Source organism: Sarcophilus harrisii, chromosome 2 (assembly GCF_902635505.1).
Source record: "Sarcophilus harrisii chromosome 2, mSarHar1.11, whole genome shotgun sequence".
In the NCBI taxonomy this organism is placed as follows: domain Eukaryota; kingdom Metazoa; phylum Chordata; class Mammalia; order Dasyuromorphia; family Dasyuridae; genus Sarcophilus; species Sarcophilus harrisii.
Genome location: NC_045427.1, coordinates 613,739,897 through 613,761,253, shown reverse-complemented (window position 1 = coordinate 613,761,253; position 21,357 = coordinate 613,739,897). Strand labels below are relative to the sequence as shown.

The 21,357-nt window shown below is 36.3% G+C and overlaps 1 protein-coding gene across 4 annotated transcripts in view; it reads right to left on the bottom strand.

Moving 5' to 3' along the window:
* MICU1 (mitochondrial calcium uptake 1) overlaps positions 1-21,357 on the bottom strand; it is a 214,712-nt gene that overhangs the window by 93,524 nt on the left and 99,831 nt on the right. For all 4 annotated transcript variants that reach the window (XM_031956529.1, XM_031956531.1, XM_031956532.1 and 1 more), the window contains one exon: positions 3,115-3,197. In XM_031956529.1, coding sequence (XP_031812389.1) covers positions 3,115-3,197 — 83 coding nt within the window. The remainder of the gene's footprint in view (positions 1-3,114; positions 3,198-21,357) is intronic.

The following is a 21,357-nucleotide window of genomic DNA, read 5'->3' as shown; positions in this document are numbered from 1 at the left end:
TACTGCCCTGACATTCAAAGTGCTAATTACTTTATCTTTCAGTGAAAGCACAATGACCTCCTCTTTAATCAGTGTTATGACTCTGGAGGAATCTTATCATTTGACAATTACGTATTTTTCCCTTATGGTTCTAATCTTTGGAAGTTATTTTTTTCATAGGAATTAGCTAACCACGAAAAACCAACCCAGTTAAGAAAGCTATGAAGAGGGCATCTGCACTGGGAAAGACAAGTTGATTTTTCAATGGACTTATCTTTGTTCTTTCCTCTGGAGATTTCTGGATATCTTTTTAAAAAATATTTTTCCCCCTGTTTACATGTAAAACAGTTTTTATATTTGTTTTTAAAACTTTGAGTTCCTCTGGAGATTTTTAATTAAATGAATGGCTCTAAGTTGTTGATGGGCTGAAGAATTCCTTACAGACATTCAGAATAACTCTTGTTCCAAGAGAATGAAATGATAAAATGATCCCCAATGGGAAGAGTCTACTCTGCTGGGGAGATGGAATTTTTCTTTTTCTAGGGCAATGCCATCAGTCACTCTCTATAGCATGTTTCCCAAAGTAATTGTGAAAGACATAAGACAAAGTAAGGAATGAGATGCAGTGACCAAAGAATTGAGCTTCAAGAATTTGATGCCCTTGGGACAGGCCTGTAAAGAAACTTCTTTAAGTAAAATGGAAGCACTCTAAGAGCAAGAATTAGTCATTGATTTTTTTTTTTTTTTGTATTTACAGCAGAGTATCTAGCACACAGTAGGCACTCTTCCATCTCATCATTTCACAGCCCTCCCTCAAACCTTCCCCCACTCTTTTTGACTTCAAATTTCATCATCCTGAAAGATCATACCAATCCTGAAACTCGTGCATGTTTCAGTACTCCAGGTTCCTTTGACTGGAAAGGGTAGAGGATGGAGAGTAGAGAGCTCCTCACAGGTCATTCTTTTAAAGGTGAATGAGGCAGACATCTTTTAATTTCCCATCCAGCTGCATTCCTCTAGACTTCATCATGTCCTGTACTAGGTACTTTCCCATCCTTTCAGCTTATTGTCTTCCCCCACTAGACTGTGAGCTCTTTGAAAGCAGGGACTCTCTTTTGCCATTTTTTATATCCCCACCACTTAGCACAGTGTCTAGCACATAGTAGACACTTTTTAAAGTTTATTAAAAAAATAAACATTTTAAAATGTTTATTGGCCGACTGAATATTTGTGGAATGGAACTGAAGGCAGAGTGAAGGTAGATAATAGCTAAGGGCTATAGAGCCAGAAGTCTCAGAAAACCTGTTTGGGTAATTTGAAATCCTTGTCTCTGTGCTACACATTTTTTTCTGCTTTAAAGATAAAGCTAAGGAGTAGCTTGATGGTACAGCAGATAGAGCACCAGCCCTGAAGTCAGGAAGACCTGAGTTCAAATCTGGCTTCAGACACCTAACACGTCCTAGCTGTGGGACCCTGGGCAAGTCATTTAAAACTTGTCTCTTTTACCCCAAAGTATTTTGGGAAGAATAGAAAAATGCTTCCTTCTGCATAATTCTCCCCCTACTTTTTTCCTGTTTTGAAATCTTTCTTGACAGAGACAAGAGCCTCTGGAAAGCAGCCACGGCTCCCAAGGCTATATGAAATTGTTCCTGACTGCTGGAGGTTATAGTGGCTGCACTCCTAGGTCTCCAGGACCAAACTGTGAAAATATAATCATCTCTACTGGATTTCTGAGGAAGCATTATATATAAATCTGCCACAGGCAGGAACCCACAACAGTTGTTGGGAAAATGTCAGGTTTTCCTTCCCCTACAGAAATCCTTTAAGAAAATAATTTAATTTCACAGCTTGAAGCAGAGGAGTTCACATAAGAGAAGAGAAAGGGGAAGTATTAAGAAATGAAGATGACAGTAAATGTGAACTTTTTTGTGTGAGCCTGCGTGTAAGAAAGGGGGAGTGAGAATGAAGGGGAAATGCTAGAAATATGGGCCGAGCATACACTTGTCAGCTGCAATATGCTCACCTCACTATCTCCCATGGCAGAGTGAAAAAAATCAGGAAAAGCAGGAAAAATTGTATGTGACAGCATCTAGTTGGCTCTTTAAGAACTAGGGCTGTTTCCATATGTGATTCATGGTCAAAACACATCCGAGGGGAGCCAGGATGAGACTGGCTAGTTAACAATTCAGACTGGCTGTCCTGGAGACATCTCCTACTCAATTTATCTAGGCCAGAGCTCAAAGCTACCCTTCTTCCAAATAAAGCAGCTTCTGATGCAGCCATCACCATTTTTCCAGTTTCCTGGGTGTGTAACTTCTCCATCACCTCAATCTTTTACCAATCTCTGCTTGTTTCCACATCCCCTCTTATAGCCCTCCCCTCTCCTGCACTCCCACAGACCCAGCCTTAGTCCAGACCTTCTGGATCTATGACCCCAACTATTAGTGCATCTTCCTAATGGGGATTTCTGCCTCATCTCCACTCCAGTCCATTCTCTTTCCAATAGTGTCAAAATGATCTTCCTTAAGTAGAGATGTAGCCATGTGACTTACTACTCAGCCTACTCCAAATCCTTTCAGAATAAATTATAAATCTTTTTGTTTAGCTTTTAACGATTAATAACCTGGCTCCATCCCATCTTCCCAGTTTTATTAGACATTATTCTCCTTCCTTCAGTCTGTGGTTCATCCAAAATGACCTTCTCTCTGGTCCTCACACATAATACTTCATCTTCTACCTCCATGCCTTTGCACCTGGAATGAACCTCTGCCTCCCCTCTGCTTCAATGAATTCATTTCCTTTTTGGAAGATGCAGTTTAAGAACCACTTCCTATACTACCCTTCCCAATCCTCCCATGTGACTAGAACTTCTCTCCATGACTACCTTATATTTATTCTGTGCCTATTTATAGCTGATACAAATGTATCCTGGACCTAAATAGAGACGTATGCCTTTGGAACAAAAGTTCTTGGAGAGTAGAGAATGTTGTATTTTTTACAGCCATATCTCCAATGTCTAGCACAAGTGCCTGCCACAACGTAGGTGCTTAATAAATGTTTATGAACTGATTGACTGATGAAGGTGCTGGGAATGGGATAACTACTTCAGTAACAAGATTCTTCAGAATGACTTGCCTGTTCAAACTCCTCCATGTCTACTTCTCCATCTCCATTTAAATCAAACATCTTGAAGGCAATTTCAAAATTCCGTTGAGGAGCTGTAGGCAAAGAAATACAGTTAGAAAGCACTGCCTAATGAATCAACCGACTTACTTCAAAAGATGAAGCAGCAAGAACAGACAAGAAACTGAATGGATATTTATCAAGGTTCCAAAGCATCACATTATCTTATATCAATAGAGCTGCCTTTCACCAATAATTCATTTAACAGTTTGAACTGAATTTTTACATTAGCTAAGCAAAAATGTTATTTGGAAAATCTGGTTCCTCATTTTCTTTCCTAATACCTTCAGCCACCAATACAATTTTAGGCAATGTAATACAATGGAAAAAGTAATGAACTTGGTGTCAGGAGACCTGGGAGCTCAAATCTGGATATGGATAGTTATTTACTGTATTGACTACAGACAAATCACTCAGCTTCTCTGGGTCTCAGTTTTCATATCCACAAAATGGGGATAAGTATGATGATTCCTGAATAAAATGACAGGGCTGCTTGGAGGAACTCTTTAAAATCACATTTGTTTTATTATTCACAAAGTTCTTGTTAGTTTAATGATGCTTAGGCTATTTTTTGGTTTCCTAAAGATTGTATTGAACTGGACCTGAGATTATTATACCTGGGGCACATCACCAGAAAGAAAAATGCTGAAAATCAAAGCCTTGGCTTTATATAGCACCAGACAATGCAGTCATGTTTGTACTTTGTTCATCTTAGGCTTGTTTAGATGGTCAGAGGACATACTGGAATATTGCTAAGCTATCACCTTAGACTAAATTCACTTTGGGGTGAGAGAGGAAGGATTAATGTTAACCAACATTAACATGACTATGGGAATAAATTTCTCTCCAAAGGATCTCCATCTTTATAATACTGGCTAAATGTCAGAATTATTCAGGGAAAAGTTTAAAATCTCTCCTCTCTCCTCTCTCCCTCTCTCCCTCCCTCTCCCTCCCTTCCTCTCTCTCCCCCTCTCCTCCTCCCTCCCTCCCCCTCTCCCCGGCAATTAGAGTTAAGTGACTTGCCCAGGGTCACACAACTAAGAAGCCTTGAGTCTGCGGCCACATTTGAATTCAGGTCCTCCTGACTTCGAGGCTGGTGCTCTATCCACTGCACTACCTAGATGCCCCTAAAGTTTAAAATCAAAATGAAACGTGATAGCTGACAATCTAAGGCATTTCATCTCCACTTAGTGAATACTTAAATCTTTCAGAGTTTCCCAAATGCTTTCCCATTTAGTGCTTGCTCTCATCATATCTAACTTTCAAAGACAAGAAAAAAAAGATAGTTTTCCTATACCCACTCCACTACGTGACCAAAAATGAGAATTTGTTCTATTTGTCATGCAAGAGATTTCCTGAAAACTAGAATTCTTTGCTGTTTGCTGTTTCTAATAAATATCTGGAATCATCATTTTCTTTGTTCTTCTGAAACATTTATGTTGTCTTTGAACTATGATGTAGCTTAATGTTTCATAAAATTAAACAAGACTCTCAGAAATATTATTCTAGGTAAAATTTCAGTTTTCTGAAAATTTTAAGAACCCTAGAGCTTTTATTTGTAAATAGTCATAAATATGATCTGTATTGTAGGGTGTGTGTGTATGTATGTGTAGGGGGCTCTTGTCGCTATTGAACATATACAAATTCCTCAGCTTCTGCTTATTTTGAGAATCTTAAGGATTCCATAAGGCCAGTATTTCCTTGGCTCAGATCACATTTCCAGGTAGTTTGCTAGCTGTGACTTGCCCCGTGTCTCTTCCCTCTCTCCTCTGGACAGTCTGAACAGAGACTCCTTGAGGATGCAATTAGGAAAATAATCAATCCACCAAGAGGCATTTATCATGTACCTACTATATTATAGGCTCCAGTGATATAAAGACCAAAAAAAAAAAAAAAAAAAAAAAAAGCCAGTCCTTCTTCCTAAGGAGTATAAGCCCTATCTATACAGTCTATTAGAGGAGACAATGTTTGTACAAATATATATTATAAATATAAAACTATAAACTATATATTTGTTTTAAGTTTGTACAAAATAAATACGAGGCACTTAAATGGAAGATAGCTAAAGAAAAGGGACACTAGCATTTGGAGGCAGGAAAGATTTGGTATAGAAGGTGGTATTTGTATTACATCTTGAAAGAAATAAGATTTGTAGGTGTTTTTTGGTCTATTATTTTAAATGGTTAGTAGTTAAATGAGTTCACTGTGTATGAAATAACTGACCATAATGAAAGCACATTCCAGTTGGTATATCTTTCTATCTTAAAACATCAGGTGAATCAAATCAATAAATATTTATAGAACCTATTTGCTGATGTGCCAGATTCTACAGCCCAAATGGAGGGATCTCAGCTTCTTACATTTTATGCATAGCAGCCTATGAATTTCTTAAAGATAAGGACTGTGGGATTTTTCATCTTTTTATCTCTAGACCAAGGCCTTATGCATGGTGGGTGCTTAATAAGCATGGAAGTGAATTGCTAAACAAACTGTATAAATAGTATCTACTGCAACACTTCAGAAAAGAGAAATTATTTTGTGTTGAGGGGATTAGGGAAGGAAGTCCTGAATATTAAAAAAGAAAAAACAACCCAAACAAACATTGTTACTGTTAAGAACCTATGATTTATGGGGCAGCTAGATGGCATAGTGGTGATCTGGAGTTGGGAAGTTCAAGTCCAGCCTCAGACACTTACTAGCTATGTGATCCTGGGCAAAGCATTTAATTCCAACTTTCCCCTCCCTCAAGAAAAATCCCTATGATTTACAAAGCTAATTAAACTGTTCTTCCCTCAGTTCTCTCTTATAAAGATCAATAAATAAGCACTTTAAAAAAGCATTTATTTATTTACATTTTTTAAAATTAAAGCTTTTTTCTATACAAAACATATGCATGGGTAATTTTTCAACAATGACTCTTGCAAAAACTTCTGTCTGTTTCAACTTTTCCCCTCCTTCCTCCTCACCCCCTTCACCTAGATGGCAGGTAGTCCCATATATGTTAAATATGTTAAAGTATATTAAACAAGTATTTATTAAGCACTATTATGTACACTAGGTATAAAAACAAAAGTAATATATAGCCCTTTCCTCAAGAAACTTACATTCTACAGAAGGGAAAACATATATGTAACATAAAATATGAAGAAAATACAAAGAAAATGCAAAGTAATATTGTGAAGAGATGAGGCCCTCAGACTGGGAGGATCAGAAAAACTCTTATTTAGGTCATGCTCTTTCAGCTGAGCATTCAAGGAAGAAGGTGAGCACTTAGTACATTGCAAGAGGGCTATGCAAAGGCATGATAGTGGGAGATGATATGCTATGTGTAAGAAATAACAAGAAGGCCAGTCAGGTCACAATGAACAATGCATGATGGAGAGTGATTTGTGATATGCTTAGCAAGGCAGGCTGGGTTTTAAATGCCAGAGGCGTCTGCATGATCTTCAAGAGTATCTTGAGCAGGAGAGTAACAAGGTCAGTCCTGTTTTGGGGACAGCATTTCTGTCCCTTTGTGAAGGATGGACTGGAAAGGAGAGAGTGAAGGGATGGGAAGACCAACTAAGAGGAGATTGCAATAGATGTTTGGAACACAAATGGAATCCACTTTTACTTCTCTGTGACTTGCCAAATTTCCTCTGGTCTCTCTTCCCCTTCTCAAAGCCTTTACCATTCTGTTCAGTTATTAAATTCTAAATTGTATTACAATATTTGATAAAGATAGAAGCCAAAGGAAGAAAGAATTTCAAGAAGGGTGAAGTTGTCAAGGGAAAATGCTAAAAATTAAGATAACTCTGAGATACCACCACACACCTCTCAGATTGACTAAGATATCAGGAAAAGATAATGATGAATGTTGGAGGGGATGTGGGGAAAACTGGGACATTAATACATTGTTGGTGGAGTTGTGAACTGATTCAACCATTCTGGAGAGCAATTTGGAACTATACTCAAAAAGTTATCAAACTGTGCATACCCTTTGATCCAGCAGTGTTACTACTGGATATCCCAAAGAGATCTTAAAGTAGGGAAAAGGACCTATGTGTGCAAAAATGTCTTTTTGTAGTAGCAAGGAACTGGAAACTGAGTGGATGCCCATCAGCTGGAGAATGGCTGAATAAGTTATGGTATATGAATGTAATGGAATATTATTGTTGTATAAGAAATGATCAGCAGGATGATTTCAGAGAGACCTGGAGAGACTTACATGAACTGATGCTGAGTGAGATGAGCAGAACCAGGAGATCATTGTACACAATAGCAAGATTATACAATCATCAATTCTGATGGACGCGGCTCTCTTCAAAAATGAGATGATTCGGGCCAGTTCCAGTGGTCTCGTGATGAAGAAAGCCATATGCACCCAGAGAGAGGACTGTGGGGACTGAGTATAAATTACAACATAGCATGTTCACTCTTTTTGCTGTTTGCTTGCATTTTGTTTTCTTTCTCATTTTTTTCCCTTTTTGATCCAATTTTTCTTGTGCAGCAAGATAATTGTGAAAATATGTATAGAAGAATTGCACATGTTTAACATATATTGGCTTACTTGTCATTTAGGGGAAAGATGGTGGAGAAAGGAAGGAAAAAACTGGGAACACAAGGTTTTGCAAGGGTGAATGTTGAAAATTATCTATGCATATGTTTTGAAAATAAAAAGTTTTAATAAAAAAAAGACAAATGCTGTCAAGTGCAATGCTTATGGGGGGAAAAAGCAATGGGACCTGGCAAATAAGAGGGGAGGAAATAAACAACAGATTATGGGAGTTTAGGAAAGTGAGAAAAATGAAGATAATGGTTGTAGATTACTTATTTTATAAGTTGTAACTAAAAGGAAAAAAAAGTAACATAGTTCAGTTCTCTACTAGGAATCAGCTCCGGTCTTAACCCTACTATTAATTGTGTTAGCTTAGGCAAGTCATAACATCTCTTTGGGCCTTCCAGATTTGAAATTCCAAAAAAAAAATCAAATTACTAAGGACCCATTATGTGTTAGGCCCTCTGCAAGGTGCTGGTCACATAAAATCAAAAGCAAGACAGGTCCTGCCCTCAAAGAGCTTCTTTTCTATTGGGGAAATATGCAATCATGGAGAAGTAAATATAAGATACGCACCAAATACATAAGATTGTTTGTATAGATAGAGGGAAGGAACAAGGAGGTCAAAAAGATGCAAGCAGGGAAGGCAAGCATGGGGAACAGACTTCATCAAGGAGGGAGAAGAGCTCAGAAATGGGGAGAGCTGGGCCTGATGGCTGGGTCTTCTCAGTTAAGTGGGAAGTGAGATAATTTGCTGAGAGAAAAAGGGCAAAAAAAAAAAAAAAAAGACTAAGGAGAGGAAAGCTGAATAATGGATGTTTTGAGGAAGAAGTGAAAAAAGGGATGAGAGATAAAGAATGTAGCTAAATAGCAGGGACGGCCATACCAAAATCAGGATACAAACATTTCTATAAGTCATCAACATGGTTTCATGACTGAATGAAAATTCCTTCTTATCAGCAACAGAGAAAGACTATGTATAGTCTCTGCTGAAAGTTCCAGTCCCATTGAAAGTTATATCATTAATCAAGCCACTCAGTTAAAACTTTACTTTCTAAGGGCAGAGCTAGATTTATTTCCCCAAAAGTAGCCTCCAGGTTGTTTGATGGCTCATCATTCTGCCCCTCTATGAGCATCCCCTTGCCCAAAGATCACTTGGTGTTTCCTTCCGTGGGGCTGGACAGTACTTTTCATTTAAGCATCATGTGCTGATGGCTCTAGGGGCTGAATTTTCAAACCCTGGTCTCACATGAGACCATAAAATAAGTTGGTGCATTGCATTACAAACTCTCACATAAGTCCTGCCAGCCTGAATTGGAGAAGCTTCTCTGGGGAATAAACAGCCCGTTCTTCCTACCTATTCAATCTTCATCTGCTAAGTCTGTCAGCAAAGCATTCTAAAAAAACGAGGCTTGCTTCAAGTATAATGACACACTGTCTGGGAATACAGTGACAGGCAATACTCCTGTAATTTTCCTCTCCCTCCTTAAATGGATACTTAAAAATCATTTGCCAAATACAGTTCTCAAAAGCTCAAGGTGTACCTGGAGACAGATAAACCTACTTGTCTGGCGATTCACACACAACCTACTTTCAAGGGAAGAAAAATCTATTAGTAGAGGACAGAGGGAGCATCCCTGTGAAGAAGAAATGAGTTCTACTGCATACCACCGAGCTCCCTTTCCTTCATTCACCAGTTCTCCATTGACAATTGTAAAAAAAAAAAAATCCACTTCATAATAGCTACCCAGACTTAAATCAGAGACTTCAAATGTAATTGGGACAGCAGTGGCTGCCTGCTAACTAGATTGCATCATTCTTTCTAATTACAAAATGGTTTCATAATGTTTTGATTTTACTCTAAGAATCATTAGCAAATCAAGCAGGTTACTGGCACCAATAATTAACAGGCATTCCTTTTGTAGCTTATAGAATACAAAGCAAAAATTAACATACCATGGAGGAAGAAGACTTCACCAAATGGTTTCTGTCCAATCAGGGCATATCTTCAGACACATCATTTCACAACTGAAAATGAGCCCGGCCTCAGGTCTCTAAAGTGACCCCTCAAACATTCCTGGAAACTAGCTTACACTATCCCGTTCTAACTTAACATGCATGTGCAGGGAGCTGCAGTGGCATCTGATATTCAGTAAAAGGTCAGGAGACTGGATGTTGGCCAAACTCCTAATGGGGTGCTTCGAGTAACTCCGTTAGCTTCTTTGGGCCTCAGTTTCCTAATCCATCATATTGGTCAGACAGGTTCTCCTGGCTCTCAATTCTAAAATCTCATGGTGTTCTAATTTCAGCACTCACAGTGCCAGAAGGCTAGCTATCCCAGAGCCTGATGTTGCTGCCTGACCTTTGGCAACACCACAAAAAAACCACAATTTCCCACCATCCCAAATCTTTTCCTCTCCCATTTCTTCCACTTGAGCAGCTCTTACTGAAACTCAGTTCCCTGTCAGGCCAGTCTCTCCCACCCTTTCCAGGACTGGCTGTATCTTTACTTATTCTCAGCTTACCAGAGGAGGCTGAGAAGTTGGGATCCTTAATGCTCCCCATTGTCATTCATTCCCAGGTTCTTCCTCTTCCTCCATCAATCAGTAACATCTTCTACCTAATCAAAAACCTGGTAGCTGTTGTCACTTTCTTTTCTTTTTCCATGAGTTCAGTATATGATTCATAAATTTCTATCCTTTATACTCTGCCTTTATACTAGGTAGGGAACTTCAACATACATATTAATTGCTGCTAAAATACCCTAACCACTGAGTTCCTCGACCTTCTCACTTCCCACGAACTACTCCTCCATCCTACTTCATATTCTCAATCATGCTGTCATCCACAAAAGTACCACTGGCATCTTCAGTAACTCCAGAACCCCCTTATTCAACTATAATCTATTGGCATTTCACTTACTCCTTTGCCTTTCCTTTTGCTCTGTCTATACCATGACCTATACAACCCTTAAGCCCCATGCCCAAGTTCTCCTCACAACACAGGAAGCTAAGGCAAGATTTGCTCTGGCCTTTCATCTTTTTGGCCTGAAGTGTCTGACTTGGCAATAATATCTACTATTAATTCTTGCACACGTAATATCACCGAGGATGAAGAAGTTTGTGGAACTTTATTTCTGTCTCTGGCAAAAGTTTATCCTTGAAACCCAAGATTCAGACTACTAAGTGGAAAAATTAAAAGACATTGCTGGGGTTTTGGAAAGCCCCTCTAATAAAGATAAATAAAGATCAATATAATCATTTTTTTTTAACAGCTGAACCATATTCATATAGCCTATTCCTTATATCAAATTTAAGATTTGCATACACCATAATGTAAAAATGTCTATATATGCTATGTATATAGAAACAGAATAAACAGGAGAGTATTAGTTTTTTTACCACTAGGCAATTCCCTATACTTAAAACAGAGTTAATGCATTATTTTATTTATTTATTTATTTTTTTTGGTGTGGTAGCAAAGAAAAAGAAACAAAGAAGATGCTCACTAATTGTTGAAAAGGTTAAACAAAATGGAGTATACAAATCTAATTGTGCTACAATAAATAATGAACATGAATACAGAGAAACAGAGGGAAATCTATATGACATGCAAAATAAGCAGAACCATGAAATAATATACTTTGATTTATACTCTGATAATACAAATGAAAAGAATGACAACAAAACCATATCAATTAAATACTGGCAACATTATAACAACCAAATTTGGTCCTAAAGAAAGATTTGAGAAGGTCTCTCTCTCCTGTATCCAATTCTTTTTCCAAGATGGGAGATGATGGGTGTAGAATACTATATTGAACAGGGATTGGCACATTATAATCCATAGGCCGAACCTGACCCTCTGACATGATTTAAGAATTTTAAAATGCATTTTGATTCATATTTAATGTGTGTTTCAGCATTTTAATTATCCTCATTATCCCTCTTCCTGCCTGTACTCCTCCCAGAGGTCCATCCCATATGACAAACAGTATTTTTTAGAAAAAAATAAAAAATCAACACAACTGTTCAACACACCGAAAAGGTCCCAAAACGTGTAATGTGTAACACCCATAGACCTCTTACCTCCACAAAAATACCCACAGATTAGGATATCTTCTCATATCTCTTTATTCGAGTCCACTTGTTCATTACAATTTTGTTGCCTTTACTTCTGATTTTTTCAGTGTGCTGCTCTTTTTATTTACCGTTGTTAAATGAATATTATTTTCTTGGCTCTGCTTATTTCATTCTGCATCAATTCAAAGAGATCCTCCTGGGTTTATCAGTATTCATCACACATAATTTCTTACAACACATTAATATTCTATTGCATTCATGTATTATAATTTATTAGCCATCTATTTAATCCTCAAATTTTAGCTATCACAAAAAGTACTGCTATAAACATTTTGGAATATTGGGAGACATGCTTCTAATCGACGGCTTCCTTGGAGCATATGTCTAGAAATGGAGCTTCTTATTCAAAGGACGTGGATAGCTTATCACTTTATTTGCATTATTTCAAATTGCTTTCCAAAATGGTTGTACCATTTTGCAATTCCACCAATATTAGTATGAATGTCATTTATACAACTTCTCCAACATTCACTGTCACCATTTTTTGGTTATTTTTGTCAGTTGGCAGGGTGTGAAGTGAAATTTCAGGCCTGCTTTCATTTACATTTTCTTTATTATTAGTGACTTAAGAGCATTTGTCCATAGGGTTGTGAATACTCTTTTGAGAACTGCTTGTTCACGTCCTTATTTACTGGGGAATGGCCAAAGTTTTATATATACTTATTAATCATTTATGTAGCTTGAATACCAAACTCTTATTAGAGAAATATGGCACAGCTTTTTTTCCCCCATTCAACCATTTCCCTTCTTATCCTAGATGCATTTAATTTTGTTTGTGTTTTTAAGTACATTTTTGGATAAAATATATTTTAAAATGTAAAAACCATTCTTAGGCTTATAGGCTATACAAAAACATGTGATGGGCTGGATTCAGAACCTGCAGATTGTATAGTTTGCCAGTATCATTTTTTGGATACATTTATTAGTTATGCTAAACTTTGGGAAGGAAAAAGAATACATTGGTAAATGCAGGAGAGGCAAAATTTAAAGATTGAAGATATTAATAAAATTTTGATGAATAATGAATGACTTTTTTGATGAATGTTCTATATGTTAAGCTGTTATATGGCACCATTAAGCTACACTATAAACTTGTGTAATGCAAGAAAATGCAAGAAAATAGTAAATCTGACTGCAATCCAATGACCCTGGCTCTTTACTCTCCCTTGCACATGATAATCCTTTTCTTAACTCCAAGCATTTTCAGTGGCTATCCCTGAGGCCTAGAATGCCTTTCCTTTACATTTTTATCTCTACCTCCTGGCTCCTTTAATTCTCAGCAAAAATCCCACCTTCTGCTAAAAGCCTTTCTTAATCTTGGTGTCTTTTCTCTGGGATTATTTCCAATTTACCTTGAATATATCTTAAATGTATACAATTGTTTGGCTGTTGTTTCTACCGTTAAATTGTGAGCTCCCTGAAGTCAGGGACCCTGGTTTGTTTGTTTTTTTTGTTTCACTGTATTCCCAGGACTTAGTATGGTAAGTGTACATGGTACATGGTAAGTGTTTAATAAGTGCTTGTTGATTTGACATATATACCACATATTCGATATGTTATTTTCCACATAATGAGCTATTTGAACTTTGAATTAATGTTAGAGTAATGACTTTTTCCCCTTTAAAAAAAAGCAAACATAAAATAAAATGGGCATTTCCATATACATAATAAAACAGGAAAAAGATTTGTCCATGAAACTGCAGATCTCTATTATGTATAGTTTTCTTTTTAAATATTATCAATTACTTATCAACTTGTAGCCTTCAAAACTGTCTTATGTGTTCTTCTTGATGGTCTTCCTTCCATTTTCTGCATTTTTCAAAAAGATGCTTCAATGACCCTCTTTTCCTTTTCTTTTTTTTTTTTTCCAATGCTATCCATACCTCCTTTAGACTTCCATCCTCACACAATGGGAATGGAGGGAGACAAAAGGGACAGGGAATAATAAAACCAAAACTCTTGTAACAAGCATAAAAAAAAAAACAATAAAAATCACTGGTTCTGAAAATGTCTCAGTTTACTTAAGAAAATGAAGATGCAAATTATCTGTTGAGAGGTAGGAAGCAAACTTCTCTTAGAAATGGGGTTAGTTACTACATTATCTATCAGTTTTCCAGACTTTTTTCAACACTATTTTTCTTTTCTGGCTTCTTTCTTAGAATCTGGCTGCTCTTTCTTTTTTTTTCCTTTTTTATTTTAGGCAATTGGGGTTAAGTGACTTGTATATGTTAAGTGTCTTGAGGCCTGATTCTCCTGACTTCAGAGCCAGTACTCTATCCACTGTGCCATCTAGCTGCCCAATTGTGCCCTTTCTAGCACAGGCTGCACCTTTATTCATTACTCCAAAACTCAGTGGTTGAAGTGAGGGAGTTGTTATATTCCCTGTTGCCTACTGCCTCACTCAGTACTTCTGGGTTCTCTCCATAACGTTATCACCTACGAATCTTTTCTCCTTTGAGTTTCACTTAATTCAAACTTAACATCCATGTTGAGATTCTTAAACATCCTAACCAGGACTTCCAGTGCCAAGCAGGTGGAGTAAGGAAGAAACCCTCTGAAGCCTTCATCAAATCCCCTCCAAACAATTGGAAAACTCCCTCAGAATAGATGTAGGAGTAGGGGCAGGAGGAGGAGAAGCAACAGGAGCAGTAGCAGGAGGCTGCAACAAGACTCCAATTGTAGGACAATATACCAGCATGACCTCGCCCTCCTGCAATGCAGCAGACTCCTGAGCAAGTAAGCAGCCTGCACAACTCAGCAAAGTCCCACCTCAACAACCCCATCACCTCCACAAGCCACTGGTAAGACCTGGACCCTACTGCTGATGAGTAATGAAGCCACATCCTCTGACCCTGAACCTGAGAGCAACCCAGCACTAGGGCCCTACTCTAGGGGCAGACCAACAACAAGATTCCTCCCTCCAGAATCAAAAAGACTTAACAGCAAGAGAAAGGCCCTACTCCTAGGGCAGCTCAGTAGCTAAAACTCAAACCCAAGGAAGGCCAACAAGGAGGCCCCTCTCTTAGTACTAGCCAGAAGGAAAGCCTACCCTCCAAAGAAAGCACAGGGCTAAGCTCTGAAGCCTGGTGAAAGGCAGCAGGAAGACCCAGAGCCTCCACACAAAAAGCTTGGGATGGTGCAGGACCAGAGAACAATTCTCACATAAAAGCACCATAGCAAAAATGGCAGGGAAAAATGAGCCAAAAATCAAAAAAAGGGTTTAACTACAAAACATTACTATGATGATAGGAAACTTAAGGCATAAACTTAAAGATGATAATAGTGTCAAAATGGCTATGTGTGAAGCCTCAAAGAATAATGCAATTTGGCTTCAGGATCTAAAAGAATTCCCAGAAATGCTTAAAAGGAATTTAAAAAGTCAATCAGAGAAGTTGAAGAAAAATTAATAAAAGAAATGGGAGTAATTCAAGAGAATCATGAAAACAGAGTCAATAGGATAGGATAAAGCATACAAAAATTTACTAAGGAAAGTTAACAACTTAAAAAATACAAGTGGCCAAATGGAAAAGAGAAAGTACAAAAACTTACTGAAGAAAAGAATTTTTTCTTTTCTTTTCTCTTCCTTCCTTCCTTCCTTCTTTCCTTCCTTCCTCCCTCCCTCTCTCCTGAGGCAATTGGGGTTAAATGACTTGCCCAGGTTCACAGAGCCAGAAAGTGTTAAGGGTCTGAGGCCAGATTTGAACTCAGATCCTCCTGACTTCAGGGCTGGTGCTCTACTACACCAACTAGCTACCCCAAGAAAATAATTCTTTAAGAATTAGTATTGAATAAGTGGAAACTAATGATTCTATGAGACATCAATATACAATAAAACAAAATTTAAAAAGTGAAAGATTATTAGACCACCTGAAAGCCATGGTCAAAACAAACAAACAAATAAATAAAAGGCCCACACAACATTGTTTAAGAAATCCTGATACATCAGACTCACAGGATAAAATAGAAATTGAAAGAATCATAGAAACAATAATTCCATTAAAGGAAATGATAACAATAAGATAACATAACAAAATTTATGGGATGAAGACAAAACAGTACTTAGGGGAAAATTTGTATATCTAATAGTTTACAACAATAAAAAAGTGAAAAAGCAGATCAATGAATTAGGTATGCAATTAAAAACTAGAAAAAGAACAAATTAAAAATCCCCAATTAAATACTAAATTAGAAATCCTGAAAATTAAATGAGAAGTTAATAAAATTGAAAGTGAGTTAATAAAATGTGAAAGTGAGTTAATATGTTAAAATGTGAAAGTGAGTTAATATGAAAGTGAGTTAATATGAAGTGAGTTAATATGAAAGTGAGTTAAAATGTGAAAGTGAGTTAATAAAATTGAAAGTGAATTAAAACTAGAAACTGAAAAAAACCCAATAAAATAAATTATTGGTTAATTTGACTAAAAAAGGAAGAAGAAAAACAAATTACTAATATCAAAAATGAAAGGGATGAATTCACAACCAATGAAGAGAAAATTAAGATAACTATTAGGAGCTATTTTGCAAATATATGCCAATAAATCTGACAATCTAAATGAAATGGAAATATCTACAAAAATATGTTATCCAGATTAATAGAAGAAGAAATAACATATTTAACCCAATCTTTAAAAAAAATTGAACAAATTATCAGTGAACTTCCTAAGAAAAAATGACCAGGACCAGATGGAATCACAAAAGAATTCTACCAAACATTTAAAGAATATTTAATCCTAATACTATATAAATATTTTGGAAAAATAGATGAAGGAGTCCTACCAAATTTCTTTTATGACACAAATATAATGCTGATATTGAAACAACGAAGAACCAAAACAGAGAAAGAAAATTATAGACCAAAAATTTAAATAAAATACTAACAAAAAGATTATATCAATACAAGGATCATATCTTATGACTGGGTATTTATACCAAGAATGAAGGATTGATTCAATATTAGGAAAATATCACCATAACTGACATCAAAAACAAAACAACAGAAATCAAATTAGTAGATGATCATATCAATAGATGCAGAAAAAAAATTTGCAAAATATACCACCCATTCCTATTAAAAATATTAGAAAGGATAGGAATAAATAGAACTTAAAATGATTAATAACATTTATCTAAACCATCAGCAAATATTATTTGTAATGGGGATATGCTAGAAGCCTTCCCAATACAATAAGGGATGAAGCAAAGATGTCCATTATCACCTCTATTATTTATTACTGTATTAGAAATGTTAGCTATAGTAAGGAAAATAAAAAGAAATTAAAGGAACTAGAATAGGCAGTGAGAAAAGAAAACTATCACTTTTTGTAGATGATTTGGTATTATATTTAGAAAACCCAAGAGTAGAGAATCAACTAAAAAAACTACCTGAAATTATTAATAATTTTAGCCAAAGTTGTAGGATATAAAAAACTCATGAGTTATCAGCATTTCTATATACCATCAAGTGTGGCAGCAAGAGATAGAATACAGAAAGAAAATAATTGTAGACAATATAAAATACTGGGATATAATGTTTGGGCTAGCTTTCTGGAGGTCCTCTGGAAGGGCCTTGGTCTCAGCAGGATAGATACCATGAGAATGGACAAGAATAGAGTCCAAAGTCTTTATTGTCTCTTACACAGTCTGTGTCTGTCATAGTCTGACCCAGTCTCCTTTATCAGTCTGTGAGTCTGACTTTGGTCTGACTTCCTATCCCCAGTTCTTATATACTCTATTACAATTACATCATTGCAGCATATTGAATATGTATGAATTAGAGAACTATTACATCCCCATGTTAAGTACTAAGTATATACGTGAACTAGAGAACAATTATCTCATCAATTCCTCTGAGTTAATACCTTGTTTCAAGTATACTTCTCCAGAATTCTGGTCCTCTGCATTGGGGGGCCTACCTGCTAAGACAAGCTCAGGAACTATGGGAACACAAGTATAAAACATTCTTCACTCAAATACAGCCAGATCTAAAACAATTCAAAAATATTAATTGTTCATGCATTGGCTGAGCCAATATAATAAAAATGACAATTCTATCTAAACTAATCTATTTATTCAATGTCATACTAGTCAAACTATCAAAAGTTATTTTATAGAATGAGAAAAAATAATAAAAAAATTCATCTGGAAGAACAAAAGATCAAGGATATCAAGGGAATCAAAGGAAAAAAAAAGGAAGAAGATAGTCTAGCTGTACCAGATTTCAAACTGTATTATAAAGCATTAATTATCAAAACAATCTGGTATTGGCTAAGAAACAGAATGGTGGATCAGTAGAATAAATTAGGTACAAATTATGGTAAATGACCATAGTAATATAGCATATTATAACTCAAAGATCCAAGCTTTTTTTTTTTAAGTAACAGCTTTTTTGTTTTCAAAATACATGCAAAGATAGTTTTCAACACTCACCCTTGCAAAATCTTGTGTTCCAAATTTTTCTCCCTCCTCTCACCCAACCCTTCTCTCCTAGACATCCAATATAGATTAAATATGTGCAATTATTCTAAACATAGTTCCACATTTATCATGCTTCTCAAGAAAAATCAGATCAAAAGGGGAAAAAGTGAGAAAAAGGAAAAGCAAGCAAACAACATAAAAAGTGAAAATATTATGTTGTGATTCACACTAAGTCCCCATAGACCTCTTTCTGGATGAAGATGGCATTCTCCATCACAAGTCTGTTAGAATTGGCCTAAATCACTTCATTGCTGAAAAAAATCACATCCATCAGAGTTGATCATCACATAATCTTGTTGCCGTGTACAATGTTCTCTTAGTTCTACTCACTTCATTTGGCATCAGTTCATGTAAGTCTCTCCAGGCCTTTCTGAAATCATCCTGCTGATTTCTTATAGAACAAACATTCCATAACATCCCATATATTCCATAACATTCATATATCATCATAACTTATTTGGCCATTAACCAACAAATGGAGATGGACATTCATTCAGTTTCCAGTTTCTGGCCACTACAAACAGGGCTGCCACAAACATTTTTGCACATGTGGATCCCTTTCCCTCCTTTAAGATCTCTTTGGAATACAGATCCAGTTACTGAGACACTGCTGGATCAAAGGACATGCACAGTTTGGGCCTTCGGGCATAGTTCCAAATTGCTCTCCAGAATGGTTGGATCAGTTCACAACTCCACCAACAATGCATTAGTGTCCCAGTTTTCCCACATCCCCTCCAACATTCATCATTATCTTTTCCTGTCATTTTAGCCAATCTGAGAGATATGTAGTGTTACCTCAGAGTTGTCTTAATTTGCATTTCTCTGATCAATAGTGATTTAGAGGATTTCTTCATATGACTAGACATGGTTTTAATTTCTTCATCTGAAAATTGTCTGTTCATATCCTTTGCCTTGTCTTGTTTTAAAGAGAATGTCATCCCTCAGGTGAAAGAACCAATGAAGGCAACCTTTTTTCTGGATGTGATTCTCACTAAGCAATAACTGGTTGCTTGGGTAAAAATAAATAATATAATATAAATATAAAATAAATATAATAAAATAGTGTGATGTGTAATAGAGGAAAACTGGACACAGTGTGTATCATTTGCCCCAGACTTCAAAGGATTTACAGAAAGGATGGGGAGAATTCCTACTGAAGAAATTAAAATTATGAAGAACAAGAAAAACCATTTTGATGATAAGGAAATGTTTTTGAAAAGATCAGTGTGGATACACATGAATGGCAAACAAATTAGAATTTTAAAAATCATATACAAAAGGTAAAAGTATAAATATATTAAGACAGTGTAAGGAGTGTGGCAATTCAGAATGAGAGAAAAGCTAAAGACAACAAACAGGTAATGGTGCTTTTTGAAGCTGTGTTAGGAAAAAGGAAAAAAGAGATAAGGAAGAGATAGAAGTGCTGGTAGCAGTGGTGACAGCAGTGGGGAGAAGAGAACAATGATAACAGATGTCTGAGAGAGGGCATAGCTGCTCCATCATTATTTTGCTCCTTTTTTTCCTTACCAAGTTTAATGACCTTGGATCTGAAAGGACAGAACAAAAATGGCTAGTCGGGAATTGATACTTCATATAAGGAAGAAGATATAAGGGCACCTACTTGCCCTTTATTTAATCTAACTCAAGAATTTCTAAAGCATCTATTATGTATCAGGCAATGCTAGGTGCTAGGGATACAAAGACAAAAAATAAAATTGTCCTAGCTCTCCAGGACCAAATTGTATGATAATAAGTATGAAATGCAGTATACAAGAAAAGAAATATGAAGTAATCCCAATGGGCATTTAGATGAAAGGATTGGTAAGGATCAGGAAAGGAGAGGGCACTGGAACTGAGCCTTGAGTGGAGAAGGGGATTCTAAGGGTGGAGGTGAGCAAGGAGTACAACTGAGATGTATAAGATAGTATATATTCCCCATGGAGAGATATGGAATAGAAGAACAGTTAAATGAACAATTTAGCCAAAATATATTATTGTTTACAAAGACAGGTTCAAGCCAGATTATGAAGGGATTTGAAACAAGAGGAGGTTTATATTTTATTTTAATGGCAAAAGGGAACTACTCAAGCAAGTAGATAAACTGGTTAGGTTAGGAATATTAATTTAGCGCTTTGTGGAGCATGAATTGGAGAGAGGAATAGTTGGAGACAGAGAGGCTAATTACAAGCTATTCTACAGCAGTATAGTCAAAAGCTGAAAATAGTGAACTACGTTCTTGTGTTTTAAGAGAACTGGCCAATGTGACCAATGAGCTAATCATAATTTCTGAAAGATTATAGAAAATGATATGGGTACCACAGGATAGGAGAAGGGCAGATGTCCCAATTCTGAGCTTAGATAAAAGAATCAAATACATTAATTAGCTTGCATACAATCAAATGTATACAAACTTTAAGTATATAATTATAAGTTAGACCTTACATGTCTAGATCTAGAATGCATCGTTAAAAGGATACTTAGTTAACAACAAGAAAAAGGTTTATTAAATAAGAAGACAGGATGGCTTCCTAAAGAACAAGTCATACAAGACTAATCTTTTTTCCCCTTTTCAATGGAAGCCTTATATACTGGGACTTCAGGGTAATTCTTTAGATATATCATTTATCTGGAGTCTAGCTAAGTGTCTGACAAAGTCTTCATATTCTTCTTTAAAAAGATGGAGAATTATTATCTAGACAATACAGCAGTTAGCAAGAATAAGGGACTGTAGGATAATCTTTGGATCAGGACAGTCATTAATAATTTAATTTTGATATGGAAATCTTTAATGCAGTACCCTGAGGACTGGTATTCAATCTTGTTCTGCAAAACAGCTTTATCTAAAGTCTGAATAAAGGCAAAGATGGCATGTTTATCAAATTTGCAGGTAATGCAAAAACAGCCACAAGAAGCAATACAGTGAATCCCAAAGTCAGGATCCAAAGAAAATTTGGATAGGCCACAATTTACTGGACAGCTAAAATTCCCAATGTGAAATATAGTAGTGGTAAATGTAAAGTCTTAAATCTGAATTCAATAAAA